This window comes from Neoarius graeffei, chromosome 16 (assembly GCF_027579695.1).
Source record: "Neoarius graeffei isolate fNeoGra1 chromosome 16, fNeoGra1.pri, whole genome shotgun sequence".
Taxonomy (NCBI): Eukaryota; Metazoa; Chordata; class Actinopteri; order Siluriformes; family Ariidae; genus Neoarius; species Neoarius graeffei.
Window position 1 is genome coordinate 2,488,564 of NC_083584.1, and position 20,947 is coordinate 2,509,510.

Sequence of the window (20,947 nt, forward strand, 5' to 3'; positions counted from 1 at the left end):
ATGTTGGTGGGTTTCCTCACATGAACTGCTCGCTTCAGGTCCTTCCACAACATTTCCACTGGATTAAGGTCAGGACTTTGACTTGGCCATTCCAAAACATTCACTTTGTTCTTCTTTAACCATTCTTTGGTAGAACGACTTGTGTGCTTAGGGTTGTTGTCTTGCTGCATGACCCACCTTCTCTTGAGATTCAGTTCATGGACAGATGTCCTGACATTTTCCTTTAGAATTCGCTGGTATAATTCAGAATTCATTGTTCCATCAATGATGGCAAGCTGTCCTGGCCCAGATGCAGCAAAACAGGCCCAAAACATGATACTACCACCACCTTGTTTCACAGATGGGATAAGGTTCTTAGGCTGGAATGCAGTGTTTTCATTTCTCCAAACATAACGCTTCTCATTTAAACCAAAAAGTCTCATTCATCCACAAAACCTTTTTCCAATAGCCTTCTGGCTTGTCCACGTGATCTTTAGCAAACTGCAGACGAGCAGCAATGTTCTTTTTGGAGAGCAGTGGCTTTCTCCTTGCAACTCTGCCATGCACACCATTGTTGTTCAGTGTTCTCCTGATGATGGACTCATGAACATTAACATGAGCCAATGTGAGAGAGGCCTTCAGTTGCTTAGAAGTTACCCTGGGGTCCTTTGTGACCTCGCTGACTATTACACGCCTTGCTCTTGGAGTGATCCTTGTTGGTTGACCACTCCTGGGGAGGGGAACAATGGTCTTGAATTTCCTCCATTCGTACACAATCTGTCTGACTGTGGATTGGTGGAGTCCAAACTCTTTAGAGATGGTTTTGTAACCTTTTCCAGCCTGATGGGCATCAACAATGCTTTTTCTGAGGTCCTCAGAAATCTCCTTTTTTTGTTCATGCCATGATACACTTCCACAAACGTGTTGTGAAGATCAGACTTTGATAGATCCTTGTTCTTTAAATAAAACAGGGTGCTCACTCACACCTGATTGTCATCCCATTGATTGAAAACACCTGACTCTAATTTCACCTTCAAATTAACTGCTAATCCTAGAGGTTCACATACTTTTGCCACTCACGGATATGTAATATTGGTTCATTTTCCTCAATAAATAAATGACCAAGTATAATATTTTTGTCTCATTTGTTTAACTGGGTTCTCTTTATCTACTTTTAGGACTTGTGTGAAAATCTGATGATGTTTTCAGTCATATTTATGCAGAAATAGAAAATTCTAAAGGGTTCACAAACTTTCAAGCACCACCGTCTCTAGTGAATGGTGCCTCAGTTCTATTGAAGGATGGAGTAAAGGGGTGTATCGATGGTAAAGCTGATAAAATGGCCAGCGACTGAACATCTCCATGCTGCTCTGTCAGGAATCTTTATGCTTCCTCATGGAGCTCCGCCTTCCTTCAGACTTCAGTTCATTGCAGTCTGTAACAATCAATAAAGCGCCCGATCCGGGCGTGACGGGGTGATGGAGGCGCGTGCAGTGCAGTGTGTGGGCTGAGCTGCAGCTCCCTCATGGAGGCCCTGATGCTCTTCAGCTGCTCATGTACAATCCCACACAAGCTCTGGATATCAACATTCAGACTCGGGGAGAGAAACTCCGGCGCTTTCACGGAGCTCTGCTGTGTGTTTACAGAGTGACGCGGAAAGCGATCCGCAGCTCGCCTCCTTCCATCCATCCATCCGCCTCGGTTTTTGTTTTTCCACACCCGTACTCTGTAAAAAAAAATCCCGCCTCCTACGCGTGCCACGTCATGAGCATAAAGACACATTCTGATTGGCGAACTCAGCGCGAGCACGAACCATGAACCAATCCCAGATCGGCATGACGACACGTCAGGGCGCAGAAGGGCGGGATTTTCTCGGAAGCGGGTGCGGAAAAAAAGAAACCCACCAGGGCGCTCGAGAATCCATTGAAGCCTGCAGGAAGTGTGTCGAACAGGGCTGAGGGGAAAAAAAGAAAAAGAGCGTCGTCGCTCGAGCGCTTTCACTGAGGCGGAATACAAATAAAAAAATTAAAAAATGGCGAGTTTATAATTCACGCGCGCAGATTAGCGAAGCACAGAGCTCCTGATCGGGTCTCCTGCACTCCGGTGGGTCTGAGTTTTATTTATTATTTTATTTAAAACAATGGTTTCCCCTCGGTGAGATAACGGCTCTCTCTCTCTCTCTCTCCCTCCGCCGCCGAGCTTTGTGTGGATTCAAAGCTACAGCTAACTGGCGAGTTCGCGCCGCTTAGCCGAGCAGATTTACCTCACACACGCTGAAGGAAAAGTCGGTCTCGTTTTATTTAAAGAGTTTATGTTGTTGTTTTTATGCTTAGCTGGCGATATTTTCTGCCGCGCTGTCCGTTTTTCCTCTCAGCATCGCGGGGGTGTTAGCCTGCTAACGACTAGCTAGCGTTAGCACTATGCTAGTTACACCCACAAAGCCAACGGGCTAACTAGTTAGCAGGGCGCGGGTGTGATATATATATGTGGATATAAGAAACACACGTTTACCACTTTTCCTGTCCTATTAAAACGATTAATTGACATTTTAATCCTGGACGTAATACTTAGAATTATTTATTTATTTATTATTTTTCCACAACTAATCTAGCTAAGCTAATTTAGCCGAGCCAGCTAATGTTTTTTTTTTTCTTCCTCGGGCAAAAAGGAATCCGCGGGAAAATAAATAACCGCGTCCAGGTTATTATTCATTATTTGAGTTTAAAACAAGTAATTATTTACATATTAAAACATTTTTCCACATTTCTGTTCAGTGTATTTCGGCCTTTTGATGCTGCCCGATTCGTTCAAGGGGAAAAAAAATCGGGGGGGGGAACCAAATAAGACGGGTTCCATCCCAATCCGCACACTACGGCACTAAATAGGGTGTGAAGACCGTGCAGTCCCAGTCGCGCGGGTCACCATAGAGACGGCAGGTAGTGTGCTAGTGTGAGACCCAGCTGAGTGAGCGTGTGGGTGGTTTGGGACGGAGCCCTGCGTTCTGTTCCAGCAGAAACGATGCTGTTTGAGTGAATATGAAGATGTGACAGACCAAGGTCACACCTGAGCGCGTGTACACCATCACCTCTTACAAACGGGTTCTTTATTATCTGTAGTTATTGCTCTTGATTAGATAGTTAACTTGTGTTCAGTGTGTGTTAATGCGGTCACTAGACCATGATCTGTGAGTGTGATGATACTAAACCCACAGACTTTTATCATCTGATCATCTCCTCTCACGTCACTGACTGGACTGTACACTCTTTCCTGCAGTTTTTGTGTGTTAATTGTTTTTAAGATAAAATCAGTTTTGTGGTTTTAGTATCTAAAACCACAAAACCCATTTGTTCTCGGTGCTTTTCCAGCCTTTCAGCGTGCCCAGGAGTATCGACTCATTACTTTTACGTTTTTGTTGGTGTTCTCGGTTTCTGTTAAAACTGAATCATGTTCAGGAATTAAAGACATGATTGTTGAATTGCTGCATGTTGTGTTAAACTTTACGCTCGTTGGTTCAATACTGGTCCTCATTTATGACTTTATTAAAAAGACTGATTAGTCCCGTAGATGATACGCCAAGTTATTATTTGTTTAAAAAGTGCTCTCCGTGAGGTTACAGTAATCCAGAGCAGAGACCTCATAATCGTAGCCGTGCCGATGTTCTAATGACCAGATGAGAAAAATGACACTTTTCCTGCACACATCTTACTTTCCTCTGTAAATCGAGTCTATAAATTCTGCTGTGATCAGTTGCAGTGAAGTTTGTTTATTAGTCATGATATTTGTGAATCAAGGCTGTGATATTGTGGTGCACGGAGCTGCAACATGCAGATTAGTTGTCAATGTTTTATTTGTTCTCCAACGCTCCAGGTGTGAACTTGCTTGTGCCCTCTCTCTCTCTCTCTCTCTCTCTCTCTCTCTCTCTCTCTCTCTGAATCTACTTCAGCATTCACAAATAATTTGGTTTAATCATAATGACCGAGCCTACTGGACTCCCAAACATCTCAGGACCCTTATTGTACCGAGTTCTCACCAGTAGAGGTCTGACCGTGTCCCAGAGAGAGCCCGACTGTGGGTGTCTGTTCACGCCGTTTTCAGAACAGGCCCGCCAGTGTCTCCTCCTGTCACGTTACACGAGCAGTAGTTCATAAGGGGCATAAGAAGGGGAATGCCAGCAACTAAAACTGGGGGAAATTTGGAGTTAAGCAGCAGTCCTGAAAATACACACGGTTACAGCATGTACTGTGCAGGAGTTCTGAAAATGAGCAAGAGTGTTCTTTGGATTCTTGTTAACATAAACACTTGCAGGCTTCATGAAATCTATATTGTATTCTATACAGCATTCAGTGATGTGGAAATGTTGGGTTTCTGATCACACGATGCCTTGAAGTATGAAACTTAAGTTCCAAAAATAATAATAAACAAATCAACCAAATATAAACGAGGATGAAATAACATGCACACATTTAGATCGTTATTTTTTTAAATGCATGGTACTACCAGATTTTTAAATTATTTTTTTTGCTCATTTATACAGATACATGCAACACAATAAAACTGTTTTGTGAATGAGAGTGATTCAGATTTGCATTGTACAGACTGTAGTTATTAACAGATTATACAAAGTGTGAAATCTTTTTTTTTTCTTTTTTCTGTTTTTCTTTTTTTGTTACAAAGTTGTAACATGTATTTCTATAATCATGAATGTTTTTGATGTGACACACTGATGTGTAGCCGATAACTCCTTAAACACGCTGCAATATTCTCCTCACAGATGTTTCACAATACGGTCACTGCAGCATCAGGACAGACATAAGGACCTTCATTTCAGGTACAATGACCAATCCACAATCAGACACCAGCCACAGTCTGTGTTTCACACTGTATGTTAATATAAACATATTGAATTATAAAGTTTATGTTGTTACCCTGATGTGAAAATGAAAATATTGGTGTGTGCCTAGTAGCTGGTAACAGAAAATTCACCACTGAATGAATTTATTAAAAACATCCAATGACCTAGAAATAAAGTGCACACACATTCTGTCTCCCAGTTCCCAGTACAGAGGACGGTGTAATGTAACGTGATCGTTTTGTGACTCTGGACCCATCTGGCGTTTCACTGTGTGTGTGTGTTTTTTAACACACTCAATAGAGCAAAAGAATCCAGATGGACACACAGAATGTGTGGCATTACCATAATACATTGTGTATATGATCACTGTGGAATTGTCTGCGAGATTGCTTTGGTTCTGGATGTTTTCTTAAATACTGTTAAATCTAACATTCCTGATGTGGAGAGGGCAGCCAGTACACATCACCTGTAAACTAAATTCATGTGCAAGAACCTGAAAGCAAAGAATGATAGAAAAAATGTCTCTTGCAGCGCGTTCGTGTTGTCAGACTTGCGCTGAATACAAAGTGACAGATGATCGTGGCATAACTCTCAACCATTTAACAAACCGTATTTTGCCGTTAAAGATCTAAAATACTTGCATCAAATACTGTATATTTTGAGAGTTCAGAAAGTCAGTAAGAATGAGTTCAACAAAGAGGCAAAGAAATCAAAAACTCTTTTACCTCAGTTCTGATAAGATGTGAATGCATTAGCAGTAGTTGGAATTAAGATTTCCCAAAATTCCATTATTGAGCTTTCATGGGAGAAGCTGGAGGCTTAAATGAGCCCAGATCTACACTGAGATTCTGGCTGACTGCGTTAGGAAATGGACTTCCCATCCTAGCCACAGACAGAAGTATTCTAATATGTTCTATAGTCTTTTTTTAAATGCACAACTAATAAGGTTTGTGATCGAATAAATAGTAAAACAGACTGAGCCTCTCATTTTTTGCATAACTCGCCTTGACTTCTACGTCATTGTTGGGGTCCAAGTTGACGCCCAGACCTCCAGAAGTTGGAATGTGGAATCTGATCCAGTGTACAACAGGCACTGGCAAGCAGCCGACTGAAGTGAGTGTCAAGTGTCACGGTGTACTTTCTAACACCTATCAGACTCCAAATCCACACACTGGAACACACAAAGCCTTCAATTTTAGTCAGGAGATAAAAGAAGTGCTCACTTTAAGTGTATCCCTGTATAAGCTAGTGAAGGATTTCCATCCAAAACCTCCAGTACCTTAACGAAAGACTATTGGAAACAATTCAGTAATCGGCTCTATGGAGCTCAGAAATCACCAAATATGTTCAAGCTATACAGAAGAATAACTGCAAAATAAAATTAATTTCTAATCTGAAGATTAAATATCAGGGACTAGTAGCTTCATCATTTCATCACGTTCAGCATCATTTCTGCATGGTCATCAGATTTTGCAACAGTGCATTTACATTTGTTTTTTCGAGAAGAGCTTTCTTCATATTTTGCACCTCTGCTTGTAGGTGTGGGTAAATTCCTTAGAATTTTTTTATGTCTCTTTTCTTTTGTGTCTTCGTAGTCTCCCCCATCTGGCGCCCTGCTCTGTCCAGACGCTTTCTGAACTGCCGGGATCCGAGTGGATTTGAAAGGCTGACTGGAGCGAAAAATCTGCCTCCCAGGTAAAATGGCTGATACCACAGAAGCAGAGAGCTGAGCATCACACATTGCCCCCCCTTTCTTCTATGTTCGAGGATCATTTTATGTGGACATTTTCCCCTTCCATTTCAATTTTCTCATCATGGCTATGCATGATATGAATCGTGCCAAGGGTTTTCCTTGCAAAGAATGCGACATGATATGCCCAAGTACACCTAGCCTTCTGGAGCATATGAAAGCCCACTATCACCAAGAAGCGATTGGCAGATTTGAATGTGAACAGTGTGGACGAATTTTCAAGCATGCCAGTAGCTTGGCGTCGCACAAAAAGTCCCATGAGCTGGGTTCATTCCAGTGCCCAGTGTGTACCAGAACACTACCTAATGCAATAGCCCTGAAGAACCACCTCCGCATTCACACTCTGTCTCCTAGTGCACAAGCTGAAGAGGAGAATGAGGATGGTGTTGATGAAGATAGGGATTATGGCTTAGCACAAGATCTTTCTGACACAGGTTACCGGGGCCACCTGAACAGCAGCAGCAGCATGATGGCGGGCCACGACCATGACAAGCAGAAGTCTCCAGGTTCTGAAGATGCTTGGGACAGACCGTTCAAGTGTGACCAGTGTGACAGGACCTACCGGCACCATGGCAGCTTGGTCAACCACAAGAAGTCCCATCAGGAAGGCACTTACAAGTGTACAGTCTGTTACAAGCAGTTCAGCAATCTGGCAGCGCTTGGGGCCCATGAGCGCACCCATTCCAAGTTCAAGCCTCCTGGGATGTCCATGGGAAGCCTTGTGCCCGAAGCGTCGTCTGAACATCGCCCCCCTGCCTCCCAAAACGATGACATGGCAGCCTGCTTTTGCCACCTGTGCCAGATTTCTTTACCCAATAAGACTGACTTTCAAGAGCACATCCTGTTGCATAACGCTGCATCGTCGTCGTTGGGGCTGACGCGTAGTTTCCCAGGGATAGTGCCTCACAATCTCAGCACTGTCCGTTCCCCAGCAGTAAATCCATACACCCCAGCTCTTGGTGACCCTCTTCCACTTCTCCCTTTACCTGACAAACGTTATGATCAGATGCTAGGTCCTCCTGTCAACAGTCCCATTTATACATGTGCATACTGTGGGTCTGGACATTCCGATGTGGAAAGTCTCAAACTGCACTACTTGACCCATGAATCTCACCCCCCACCCCACCCCCAAGTAGGATCCTCAATCCTAAATTCAGATGGCCTGGGCTCCAACTCCCAATCATCGGTGTCCTCGCCCCGTGGGGAATCCAGATCCCAGCAACAGTCCTCATCCATTGAAGATGCAGACCGCAGGTTCAAGTGTCAAGAATGTGGAAAAAGCTATCGGCATGCAGGGAGTCTTGTTAATCACAAGCGCTGTCATCAAACAGGGCAGTACCAATGCACCATTTGCTGTAAGGAATATCCTCACCTTGCAGCGCTTCACAGCCACCTCCGCAGTCACAAATCCCACCCAAACTCTCAGGGTATGAACTCAGAAGGTGACTGGCTCTCTTCCGAGCCCATGACAGGCCTAGATTCTCACCAAGGCTTTGTGCATTCTCAGGATCAGGAGAATGGCACGACAACCATTGGTAATCTCGGTGATGCTACCCATTTTGTTCCAGACAGTGGCCATAGCGGCAGCCTTGATTCCTTGGGGTTCCATGACCGGTTTGATAGTTCACTGGCTCAGGGCAACTCTGGCCATCCGCAAAATAGTCGCCAATCAGACCGGAACATGTGTGCTGAGCAGGGCAATATGTCTAATGGCTACATGGGAAACATGGGCTTCCACAGTTCAAGTGGGACCTCTTTGCCAGCAAGCAACTCCAGCCTCAAAGAAGGCACCCGCCAGCGACGTGGACAAGAGCAATATGGAGGAAGTCAAGGAGGCCAGTTGAAGAGAATTGAAGACAAAGACAATGGTGAAGTCTACCAGTGCACAGTCTGTGGGAACCATTATGCAAGTCTTCGGGCCCTTCGTAGCCACTTGCGCAGCCATGACATGAACCACGGTGCCGGACCTTCCTCCTCCCTTACACCTGTAGGTGAGCAAGAGTGGAGGAGGCGGCAAGAGGGTAGTCAAGCCAGCCTGCTGGTTTGTAGTATATGTGGCCAGACTTTCAGTAAAAAACACGACCTTCTTAATCACCAGTTGGTCCATGGACCTCCTCGGCCAGGTGGCTCTGGACAGGGCTTGGGGGGCGGCAGCTCTAGTGCTAATGGCAAAATGGATGGAAGGAACCACATTTGCGTTGACTGTGGCATGTTCTTTGCAGATCGCCATCACCTGATCACTCACCTGTGCCCAGGCAAGGGGAGAGGCGGAGTGCTGAGCAAAGACTTGAACGGAGCTAAAGGGATGAGTGGTGGTGCTGGGACCAGCAGCAGCGCTGTGGGCCACCGGCAAATGTCCAGCTCGGATGATCGGCCACATAGGTGCGACCAGTGCGGGAGAGGTTACAGGCATCCATGCTCACTTCTGAACCACAAGAAATCGCACAAGACTGGGGTCTTCCGCTGCCTTGTCTGCCAAAAACGCTACTACAACCTGCTGGCCCTCAAGAACCACCAGAGGACTCATTTTGACTTAAAGAGGTTAGCCAGCATTGCATGTGCCCTATTATACTCTAACTGTGTAGTTCTCTTTGCATACTTTGACTGTGTATGTATTGAGTTCCCCACTCGTGATTATCCAGGCCATCACTGAAACAAAAATACAATTTGAATCCAATTGTGAATGTTTAAAGAAATGTGTACAACCCATTCCATTAAAAAAGATGAGGGCATCACTCACTCGCTCTTTCCCACATACATGCACGCACACACCAATATATGTGCTGCACAACATCTGTCCCATTTGACCTTTTGTGTAGTCATCTCTGTATTTGAAAGATATCCATGCTGTGTGCTGCGTTGTATTCATTACTGTGTATATTTAATTAATTTATTTATTTATTTTTGTTTTTAGTCATTTATTTGGGGGGGGGGTGTTTGGCCATTCATTCATTCATTCATTTATTTATTTAATGCTGTATGTTTAAACATGGCTCTCCTCTCACCATTTCTGGTTTTGTGTGTTTTTTTTTCTCTGTGTTGCAGGCACAAGTGTGAGGAGTGTGGAAAAGCCTTCAAAATCCAAAAGCAGTTGATCAACCATCTTCGTCTGCACGAAGAGCACCGAGCCAAAACCGGAGGTCGAGTTCAGCGCATCCAAAGCATGAACCAACATAATGGATCACGTTATGAGGGAGGACCTTCTCAGATGCAGCCGATGAGAATGGGGGACCCCAAAATGCAGAACCCTTCCCAAATGATGCCCACATATGGCCAACCACAAGGTTTTAAGAAGCCGTATGCCGGGGCAAGGGCCCAGCAAGTGGACGATGGTAGTGGACGACGCCCTTTTGCCTGTGATCAGTGTGGCCGCACCTACCGTCACGCTGGCAGTCTGGCCAATCACAAGAATCTGCACAAGATCGGCGAGTACCATTGCAATGTTTGCAACTCCACCTACCCCAACCGTCTGGCTATGAAGAACCACTTGCGTATGCATTTTGCTCTGAAGAAGTACACTTGCCAAGACTGTGGGCGAGGGTTTAGGAACCAGAGGCAGCTCGAAACTCACACTACCAACCAACTTTGCAAAGACCTTCCTGGTCCAAGTATGCAGCAGCCAATGCCGCCTCCCCCAAGCTATGAGTGCAACGGATGCTCTGAATGTTTTCGATCCTCATCCGACCTTGCTTCGCATAACTGCAGTGCCCAGCTTCCTTCATCTTCAGCTTCCCTCAACATGGAACCCGGGGACCTGGGCTCTCCAGAACGAGAGGAGCGGCCTTTCTCCTGCGACCTCTGTGGCTGCTCATACAAGCATGCCAGCAGCCTTCTGAACCACAAGAACACGCACAAGACAGGAAACTTCAGCTGCTCCTACTGTGACAAGCCCTACACCAACTACATGGCGCTACGCAACCACATGCGCATCCACACGCAGAAGAAGAGGCACATCTGCTCCACCTGTGGGAAAGCCTTCCGACTGGCCCGATTCCTGCGCAACCATCAGAGGGTCCACGAGGAAGGACACGCCCGATTCACATGCCCCACCTGTGGGAAGAGCTTCCAGGGGCGCTCTGGGCTTGCCAGGCACCGCTGCGGGGACAACCAGGTAGGCAACGAGTACGGAAGGAAGGACACTTCAAGCACTTCGAGAGAAGGGGCAGAAGAGTGCCGGTTCACGTGAGTTTTTACGTCTAGTTGTTCGTTGATTTCTGAAGTGAACTTAGTAAAGATCACACGGGTCTCTACGTGTCTATTACAGGTATATGATCTCCAATCCGGCTTCCTCGGGACCATTCGTGTGCCGGAATTCGGATTTTTCTGAAGTTTGGACAGTATGATTAGTGGAGACCAGATAAGTTACCCCACCACCCCTTTACTTTCAGTTAGCAATATGCTCTAGAATATTAGGCTGACATTATTTTAACATGTATACTGAATAGTTAGATGCTTGTTTGGTTTTTTTTTTTGGTGTTTTTTTTTTTTTTTTGGTTTTGTCTTAAAGTAACTATTTTCTGACTGCTGTTCTTTACTGGTATAATTTCAAAACAATGTTTGCACTGTTCTTTCTTAAGTGACTAGCTCGTTAACTGTGTGAGCTAAAACAATTTCAACAGATTCTGTGTCTCCTGAGACATGAATAAATAAAGTGAAATGTGGTGGTTCCAGTCAGCCTCTCAGTGACTAGCAGACCCAGTCACGAGACTGAGATTTTTATACATGTGGTGTTTCATGAACAACCAGAACAAACATATTTCTTTCTGGAAGTCTCTGTCACCAATACATCTACTAACGCATGTTTTACTAACACAAAAATGCTTAAAGTAATTCTTTTAGCAGATCATCATGATAAGGTTTGTGTCCTAATGGCTACATGAGGAATTTGTATTGACTGTTTAAGTAAAACTCTGTAAGGACTGCCTTGTAAACAGAACACACATAATGTGTATTGTAAATGAGCTTAGCAATTAAATCTACCAAATTTTGCTTTTGTCCAAGTTGGGACATTTTGTACTATTTTTGGCAGCTGGATTAAAGATCATATACCTGTACATACATAAGTCAGTTTTGCACTCATAGGTTATTTGACATACAGATAAACGTAGGTCACTAATAATATGAACTTGTTCAGTCAGGGTGTGAGATTTATGGTTCTCCTCTTCTCTCCACAGATGTGAGCAGTGCGGCCGTTCATACCGTCATGCTAGTTCTCTGCTGAACCACAAAAACACACACACCATTGGCATCTATACCTGCGCCGTGTGCCTCAAGACCTACCCCAACCTGCTCGCTCTGAAAAATCATCGGCGGACCCATTCGGAGATACGGCGGCACCGCTGTGCGGAATGTGGCAAGGTGTTCCGCACCTTCTCTCAGCTTCAGAACCATCGCCGGCTCCACCAGAAGGAGCATGAATTCACCTGCACGCAGTGCCTGCGCACATTCCCGAGTCAAACCAGCTTCCGAATGCACCTACAGACGCATCATGGACGAGCCCAGAAATCCTCGCACTACTCCCACCAGCAGAATCCACAAGGTTCCTCTGGCGGTGGTTCAGATCTCGGGTGGAGTTCTGGGCTTGACCTGACCCTGATGCAGGCCTGTCACCAGAATCCCGCACAGCGCAGCCGCAGTGACACAAGCCGCAAGCCGCACGTTTGCGATCAGTGCGGGCGTGGCTACCGTCACGCCAGCTCCCTGCTCAACCATAAAAACAGCCACAAGTCAGGCACCTACTACTGCAGCCCCTGTCAGAAAGAGTTCTCCAACCTGATGGCGTACAAAAACCACCGCCGCATACACACTGAGCCGAAGCGGTATCAGTGCTCCGACTGTGGGAAAGCATTCCGGGTTTCAACGCAGCTCGTGTGCCACCGTCGCATCCACACCAAGGAAAAACCTTTCTCATGCCAGCAGTGTGACAAACGATTCTCCAGCAGGTCAAACCTGCGACATCATCAAAAAGTCCACTGGTCCCATAACAGCAACGCTTCCATGGGCACGTCGAATTTCCTGGCCATGCCAACTGGACCTTTTATATAAGACAAGATGCACCTGGGGAGCCAGAACTTCTTAGTGGGGAACAGAGACGAGGTTTCTGGAGGTGCCAAAAAGTCATTTCTAGATATTGTAGCTGTGAGGGTGGTGGTGGTGGGGGGTATTGTTTTTCAGATGAGCAGGTTGTTTAGGTTTTAGAGGACTAGCCAACCCACCCATCCATTTCCATGCAGAAGTGAAAGAGCTAGGTTGTTTTACGTCACCTCTGTCCATCTTAAAGGCTTCAACTCCCCTGATTTACATTCAGGAACCTAAAGCGATCGCTCCAGATCTTTGCAGCAGAAGTAGGCATGTGCCGATTGACATTAATCACCATTTTCAACATTTGTTTATTTTCAGGGTGTTACAGCAGTAGTACTGACAGAAATGAAACGTACACAATCTCCTCCTTACACCCAGTACTCACATACTTGGGCACCAGTCTTGGATTTGGTGTAAGAGGCATTGTGTACTTTTTATTTATTTATTATTATTATTAATTTTTTTTTCTAAATTGGATCCATTATTTTACAAATTGATTTGAGCACAGAAAAATGGAACATGGGAAGATTTTGTTTCATGCACAAGTGTCATTCATAACAGGGCATCGGCATATGGCTAACAATGAGCGTAAAGAGTTTGCTGTGACGCTATTCCAATTAAACACGCATGATAATCCAGAACAGCTTCATAGATCATGTTATAGATCAGATCTGTTTTTGATTACATCACACTGATTAGATTATTCATGTCTTGATTTAAGCATTCTTAAAGAAACTAAGTTTAGAGAGTCACCTCTTCATCCTCTGACAGATCACCAATGGTTTCTGTATCACGTAAAAAAAATTAACTTGCAGCCCACATCCTGGTGAAACACATGCGTGTAAAATACACATTGTAAGATTGATGTATGTGTAGGTTTTAGATCTGACCGCATTATAGGTCATATTTGAAAACTGACTGCAGTCGCCATGTTGTGTAGAACTCTCAAGGGTGTTTTGTTTTCAGTTCTCCCTTCTGATGTTCTAATTTTTTTTCTAACTTGTGTGTGACGATGACAAGCTTCAAACCTTATTATTAATTATTACTCTTATTAAATATTATCATCATTCTACCGATGACGGAATTGCGGTTTGCTTTCTGTTGCGCGTTGTAATTTTAAAGAGCCCTTGTTTAAAAAAAGAAAGAAAAGAAAAAGCAGCGCCTTATTAGCTAGTGTATAGAAAATGATAGGTCGTGCTTTTTGGAAAGAATTAAAAAAACAAAACTTTTTTTTTTTTTAAAAAAGGCAAAAAGTGTATATTGATAGGCTTGTACTGGCATTTTGGTTTTACCTTGTATTGTATCGTACTTCTGACTGTATTATTTACAGGAACACTTTTATAAAAACATCACTGTAGTATGCGTTTTTATTTATATTAACCCCATAATGCTAGTTTTTAGGAAATTTCCCTCCTCCACCCTTTTTTTTTTTTAATTCTTTTTTTCATTATGTGACTGACTTGGAGTCGCAGATGCCAGGATTCCTAAGGAACACTTGTTCTTGTGACTAATCGCAGTTCTCTCCTGGGTTTTATGCTTTTAACGCGATTGGGCTGTGTCTCAAATCACTTCTTTCCCTTGTACAGTAGACAGGGAGCTGTAATGATGTGTGTTTCTCCCGACTGAGTGTCACTGTATCGTTACTCCGTCCTCGTGACAGTCCTTCCCTCTGGAAAAAAAACATGGATGTGCCTCTGTTTGACACTTTTAAGGGATCATTTTTGTGAACATTAAAATCACTTGGGCAATCTTTTCCCCCTTTTTTTGTATCCCTTGTATTTAAGGGTTTTATTTTTTTTGTGTATTTAATTACATTTTGCATATCATCCCTTTATTACCAGGAAGCACTGGTATTACCAAGTCCATTATATTAAAAAAAGCACAGTTAAGTGTGTGTGTGTGTGTGTAAATATGTTCCTATAACCTGAGATTAGGTAAGGAAGGAAAAAAAAGCTGAACTATATAACAAACTTGGGTGCTTTGATTTGATTTGGGAAGGATTGACAGATATTAGATTTCCCTTTTGTGTTTAACCTTTCTTTTTGTTTTCCCTCTTTTCATGCGTTATATATATATATATATATGTACTGCTGACTATACACTTTTTTTAAAACATTTTGATAATTCATTTCCTAACAGAAAACTCGTTTGGATTATAACTTTAACGCTCTCAAATAATGAAAATAAATAGCTGAAAACAATGATTTGCTGCATTTGTGTGTGATCGTAACAAAAAAGGCATTTCGCTCCCTTTTCTCGAACACAGATCCCGTATTAAAGGTGCTTTATCGTAGCCCTTTGAGACACGTTTGGGTTTTTGAATGTCTTTGTAACGCAACTCTATGGTTATTCTTAATAAATGTTGGTGGAGTGTGCACCTCCTACTGAGATCATCCTCCCTGTAGTACCAGAAGCCCAGGAGGTGGAGTCTGGACCATGATCCAACTTCTATAGCACTCCTCTACAAGACATTATACAACATGGAACAAAAAAAAAAAACGAGCCGTTTGTTTTGAAACACGTTCAATCCACTGGACATTTGATTCAACTCCTCCCAGGTATGAGGAGCTTGATCAGGGCTGACTCCACCCTCTGAACTTCTGGTTATGCAGTAAAAGAGGTGTTTCTACCAGCTTCCCTACGGTTTCTTTGTCTCTTCATAATTACGGTTTCCTGTTGTTTACATTGACTAAAACATGGCATCTGTCCAACAGCCTCATCTGTGTGAATGTGGAGTGAAACCTTCACCTGACACCATGGAGTGTGTATGTATGAGTCCTTATATGGAAATATGGGTGTAGTGCCTAATTTGTACCAGCTGTTAACACACAGCAGATTTACAGAAATCTGGATGTACGTTTAGATTCTTCATGAAGCTCGCTTCCTGCTGCCTCTATTATAAACTCTTAAGTAGGAGGAAGTTATTCAGCATTCGTTGTCTTTGTTAAGCCGATGTCTGTCGTCTGACTTTGTTGGAACGTATAGCTGTGTGTGCTGTAGCAGTGAAGGCTAATACCGTGTTTATAAACAAATGTACTCAAGTGTGAAGAGAAGAGTCTTGTGGATCGCTTTAGTATGAATAGAGAAGTCACCATTTACAACTTCAATCTGGTAACAAGGAGTTAAATAAGGTCTGTGACAGGAAAGAGCTTAACGCCAATAACGTTTTCTTGTCTGTCTAGACTATTATAGTACGGAGACAAACCAATCAGCCTCCAGAATCTCATCATTTACTACTTTACTCAGCGCTGTCTCAGTACCGTGATGAGGCGTTAAGGTCTTCACATGTACACCGCAGTTTATCATTGTGGTTTTTCATCCAACAAGATAGTTGTTTGAATGCATGACTATTTCATACATGGACGCTTTCACATCAAAGATGAATGTTCTTGTTTGAAGCAACGGGGGGGGTGTTATTTATTAATTTTTTTAATCTTGTTTTTTTATCTTTTTGGCAAATACATTCAACCCGTCAGGGCGGAGGTTGTGGAAATGTCATCACGCTGCTGAAGATGTGGCAGAGTCTCTCATTTGTTTTGTGTCTGCTTGACAAGGGCAACAAAAATTTGTAAAGATAATGACCCTCATTTATCAATCTAACATTGAAACCCTATGACTGTTCACATGTGATTTCATAAAGCATTCGTACCTCAACCAATCACAGCGTAAGAATGATCAGGCATTGATAAATGTAGCAGCTGAAAACCATCATTTAAATATAACGTTCCAAGTCTTTACAACACGGAGAGGCGTGATACGGCTGAGAAGAGAAACCTCTCTGCTCTTGAAATAGAAATTCTAACATCACAAGTCAAATTGAACAAACTATTTCTGTTTAACAGCCTGAGTAGTAGCATCATAAGAAGTCGATGGCAATGCAGCAGTGATAACTCCAGCTGATTGAATGTTAATTTATACACCCATAATGTAGAGGCTATATACTATTATCTTAAATCACAAATCTTTACATGTAGCCTCAGTGAAGGAAAAAAATGGTCAAGTCTCAAACTTGCCACCTAAAATTAGCTACACAGTTGTGGAGTTTGTTTATTTCCTCACTTTAATGATGTTTCATATCAGTCAGAGCCAGACATCAGTGGTGTTCATCCTGCAGCTAGACAAACTGGCCGAGAGAAAAAAGAATGAGTGAGCGAGGTCCCCCCCACGCTGCCACACTACCATGCTGGATGCCTTGGGAGAAGAATGCAACTTAATAACCACTTTTCACGGTCCATAAAAAAAATCCCTGCCCTTCCGATAAACCCTCTTGTATCTTTCAGACATGTAGACCTCATTGAACAGAGCGAGATGTACCATTGCTGAGATCTGATGACTGCTAAAGCTTTTATTTATTTATTTATTTATTTTTTAAAATAGGTGACTGAATAAGCATCTAACCTGTCACAGTGCAGCTTAGCCCACCTGTAGCTTTTAATGCAAAATCTTAATTCCTTATAATGATGTCATCAGTAGTTCAGCCCAAGATGTAGTCTATCTCAATAGGAAACAGTGTTTTGCTGCAAGTTCATTTCATCAATGAGGGCCAGTGTCTGGGGGGGGAATCGGAGAGGAGCTCGGTTATGAAAACGGTGGTTGTACAGTCCATGGTCCGTAGCCTATTCCTCCTTTTCCCCCACCCCCACACACACAACACTTTTTCTTCTTTTTCTTTTTTTTTTTTTTTACAAGTATAGGCACCGGCTCGTTGTCATGTGATTTACGCGAGCATTCAAAATAATAATCATGTCATGCTTAATGTGAGTATCAATATTGTATTGAACTTGTCAATGATTTTTTTTCGCACTTTCATGTTGTTTATTCGCCATATGTAAGTATGAGATTCGAACTGTTACATTGATGTGGTGGTATTGGGGCAGTTTTATTATGTAGTAAAAAACTGACATTCAGTCACCTGATGGAGTTCTGTGGGGTCAGAGAGTAAACCAATCAAAGCCCATAAAGCTGGAGATTTTCAGTAAAACTGTGTACAGTAGCTGGTGTGATTGTACTGTTGTCGCATGGCAAAGTGCATATTAGGAAACATAGTGATTTAAGATCAAGGGTGTGTCTTCCATAATGAGTGCATCCTGTTATATTCTCCCTGATCCCAAGTGGATCTAGAATAGACACAAGTACCACTCTCCGAGGGTCCTGTGGAGGATCAAATGAATATTAATTTCTCCAACAATTACTGATTTATCTACCAAAACAGCTAGTCTTGAGAAATTTCACAAATTCCTGTCGAAATTCATTGGTGGTCTATAAACACTAATTTATTAATTTACTGAGAATGTATTAGTAGCATGTCTGTGAAGATTCTCAGTCATCCAGGTCATAGTAAACTGTGGGTGGTAGAAAAGAGCAACTGGACTTGCTTGAAGATTCTTGAAAATGTTTCACCTCTCATCCGAAAGGCTTCTTCAGTTCTGTCTGACTAATAAGGAGTATCAGATATTTATCCTCTCATGGATCAGAATCAGAATTCTGATGACAAGCTCATCTAAGGTGTCGTTGAGGCATCATGTTGGTGTGGGTCACTGGAGGCTGGGTGTGAACGGTGAGTCATTAGGGTGATCAATGGAAAGCCGACTCTACCTGTCCTCCCGTGAGTCAACGAAAACAGCTGGGTCTTGGCGTGCACCCAGCCGTCTGGGAAGTGTGCCCAAGACCGCATTGTAGATGGTTGATAAATGATGTTTTAGGCCCCCACCCCTGTTCAGTGATGGCCATTCCAGGTTAACAAAAATGGCTTCTTTAACTCCTCGCTCATACCAACGATCCTCTCTGGCTAAAATGCGTACATTACAATCCTGAAATGAGTGTCCTTTGTTAGAGTCCTGGCCAAACATTCATCTTAACAACAAAGGGCACTCATTTCAGGATTGTAATGTACACATTTTAGCCAGAGAGGATCGTTGGTATGAGCCAGGAGTTAAAGAAGCTGTTTTTGTCAACCTGGAACGGCCATCACTGAACAGGGGTGGGGGTCTAAGACATCATTTATCAACCATCTACAATGCGGTCTTGGGCACACTTCCCAGACGGCTAGGTGTACGCCAAGACCCAGCTGTTTTCGTTGACTCACAGGAGGACAGGTAGAGTCGGCTTTCCATTGATCACCCTAAGGGGCAATCCATTGATCACCCTAATGACTCCCTATTCACACCCAGCCTCCAGTGACCCACACCAACATGATGCCTCAACGACACCTTAGATGAGCTTGTCATCAGAATTCTGATTCTGATCCAGGAGAGGATAAATATCTGATACTCCTTATTAGTCAGACAGAACTGAAGAAGCCTTTCGGATGAGAGGTGAAACGTTTTCAAGAATCTTCAAGCAAGTCCAGTTGCTCTTTTCTACCACCCACAATGTATTAGTAGACAATTTCTTTTTGCAAATACACAACTGTACTAAAACTAGCTAACATAAACAACTACATAAGTTCTTCAGAAGTCAGGATGCTATTCTGAAGCATCTCATTCATAATGATCAATCCTAGTTTACGCCTCCAGGGACCTCAAAGGGAATAAAACTCTTCTGAAACAGTCAGAAACATCTGTACGTCAGTGTGGAAGTGCGTTCGTGTGTTTATATCTCTACCCATGGAGAGTTTATGGGTAAGCGAAGCACACAAACAGGTTGAAACGTTCACCTCCAAAATCTCACTGCCATGTCTGCAGTGCTGTGTGTCCACCAGCCAGTAGGTGAGCAGTAAACAAAAAGCAGTGAAGTCAAAGAGAAAGCAGCCACACTTTTTTTTTTTTAAATTTGTTCATCATGGTAATGATCTGGTCCAGTCTAATCCCAAAACACTGCTACTTCAAACTTTTAAAAATAATCATTTTGAAGGGAACAACCAATGGAGGCGGCACGGTGGTGTAGTGGTTAGCGCTGTCGCCTCACAGCAAGAGAGTCCGGGTTCGAGCCCCGTGGCTGGCGAGGGCCTTTCTGTGTGGAGTTTGCATGTTCTCCCCGTGTCCGCGTGGGTTTCCTCCGGGTGCTCCGGTTTCCCCCACAGTCCAAAGACATGCAGGTTAGGTTAACTGGTGACTCTAAATTGAGCGTAGGTGTGAATGTGAGTGTGAATGGTTGTCTGTGTCTGTGTCAGCCCTGTGATGACCTGGCGACTTGTCCAGGGTGTACCCCGCCTTTCGCCCGTAGTCAGCTGGGATAGGCTCCAGCTTGCCTGCGACCCTGTAGAACAGGATAAAGCGGCTAGAGATAATGAGATGAGACAACCAATGGACACTACTCTTAAAGTGCATATCACAGGTAAATTCAGGAGCAAGAGCAATGTAATTCTCCTATTTTATATTAAACTTTGGTCAAATATCGGTCACATTTTGTGCAATTTTTTTACCTTGCGTAATACCAGAAAAATTCAGTTGAAATCAAGCCATTTGAGGTGAATTGGTCCGCCTCTGAAAAAACTTGGAATTTGGATTTCCCGGCAAACATTGGTTTTCGTGACGTCGCGTGTGGGACGCCTCCTTCTGAATCTTACGTCAGCGCTTGTTTGTTTATGAGAAAACGACCTGGTGGTTTTCTGCAAATTTCTTCAACGCTATGATGTAATTATTAAAATGGTTAACAGATGTATCGTAGGAGGGTGTAGCAACACCAATCTTGATGGAATTAGTACTCATCGTTTTCCAAAAGACCGGACAATGAGAGAGAAATGGGAGCGCTTCGTGCGAGGCTCCCGGAAGCCAAGGCCCAAGCATAGCCAAGAAAAAGACCAAGAAAATCGGCGATTCACAAATTGACTGTTGCCAGGGTAAGAAATAATTCTGACATCTCATTATATTCTTCATCCAAAGGTGAAGTAACATTGCACTCAGGTGACAATTCCATATTTCAATGCTGGCTGCTAAACTTGGTCTACACAGGCTGTGCACTGAAACCGTGCAAGCTCTCTCAGCCTGCTGGCATTTCCGCAGGTGACGTCACGAATCTGGCTCTAGACTCCCTTGGGATTTTTCCAGATGCGTTTTGTTATTTTTTTTCTGCTGTAGACAGATGGCCTTTGTGCAAAATTACCCTTCTGGATGAGTGTGTAAAGGGACATACTTTCATATTAAAAAAAACGAAATTGGTCCAGGATATGCACTTTAAGGTTCTGAGCACTGTTTTTATGCAAAAAAAAAAAAAAATTCTCAGCAGGAGGCTTCAATATACTTGCAGTGTTAGTCAAGTCCAAATCCAAATAAAGAATATTTATATTCAGTAATTATAGATTATCACTAAAATTTTAAAACAAAAGTGCTGCTCTGGAAACCTTT

The 20,947-nt window shown here is 43.3% G+C and overlaps 1 protein-coding gene across 3 annotated transcripts; it reads left to right on the forward strand.

Annotated features, from left to right (window-relative positions):
* Positions 1–1,449: 1,449 nt before the first annotated feature.
* Positions 1,450–14,417, forward strand: si:dkey-89b17.4 (zinc finger protein 646). 3 transcript variants are annotated; one of them, XM_060942305.1, is made up of 7 exons: positions 1,450–2,082; positions 4,751–4,807; positions 5,867–5,944; positions 6,427–6,526; positions 7,016–9,122; positions 9,627–10,763; positions 11,756–14,417. In XM_060942305.1, the coding sequence occupies exons 5-7, from the start codon at positions 7,048–7,050 to the stop codon at positions 12,624–12,626; spliced, it is 4,083 nt and encodes a 1,360-aa protein (XP_060798288.1). In that variant the 5' UTR covers positions 1,450–2,082; positions 4,751–4,807; positions 5,867–5,944; positions 6,427–6,526; positions 7,016–7,047; the 3' UTR covers positions 12,627–14,417. The 3 variants fall into 3 exon arrangements, with proteins under 3 accessions (XP_060798288.1, XP_060798287.1, XP_060798286.1); XM_060942304.1 differs by lacking the exon at positions 5,867–5,944; XM_060942303.1 differs by lacking the exons at positions 1,450–2,082; positions 4,751–4,807; positions 5,867–5,944; positions 6,427–6,526 and having other exon boundaries at positions 6,534–9,122.
* The last annotated feature ends 6,530 nt before the right edge of the window (positions 14,418–20,947 follow it).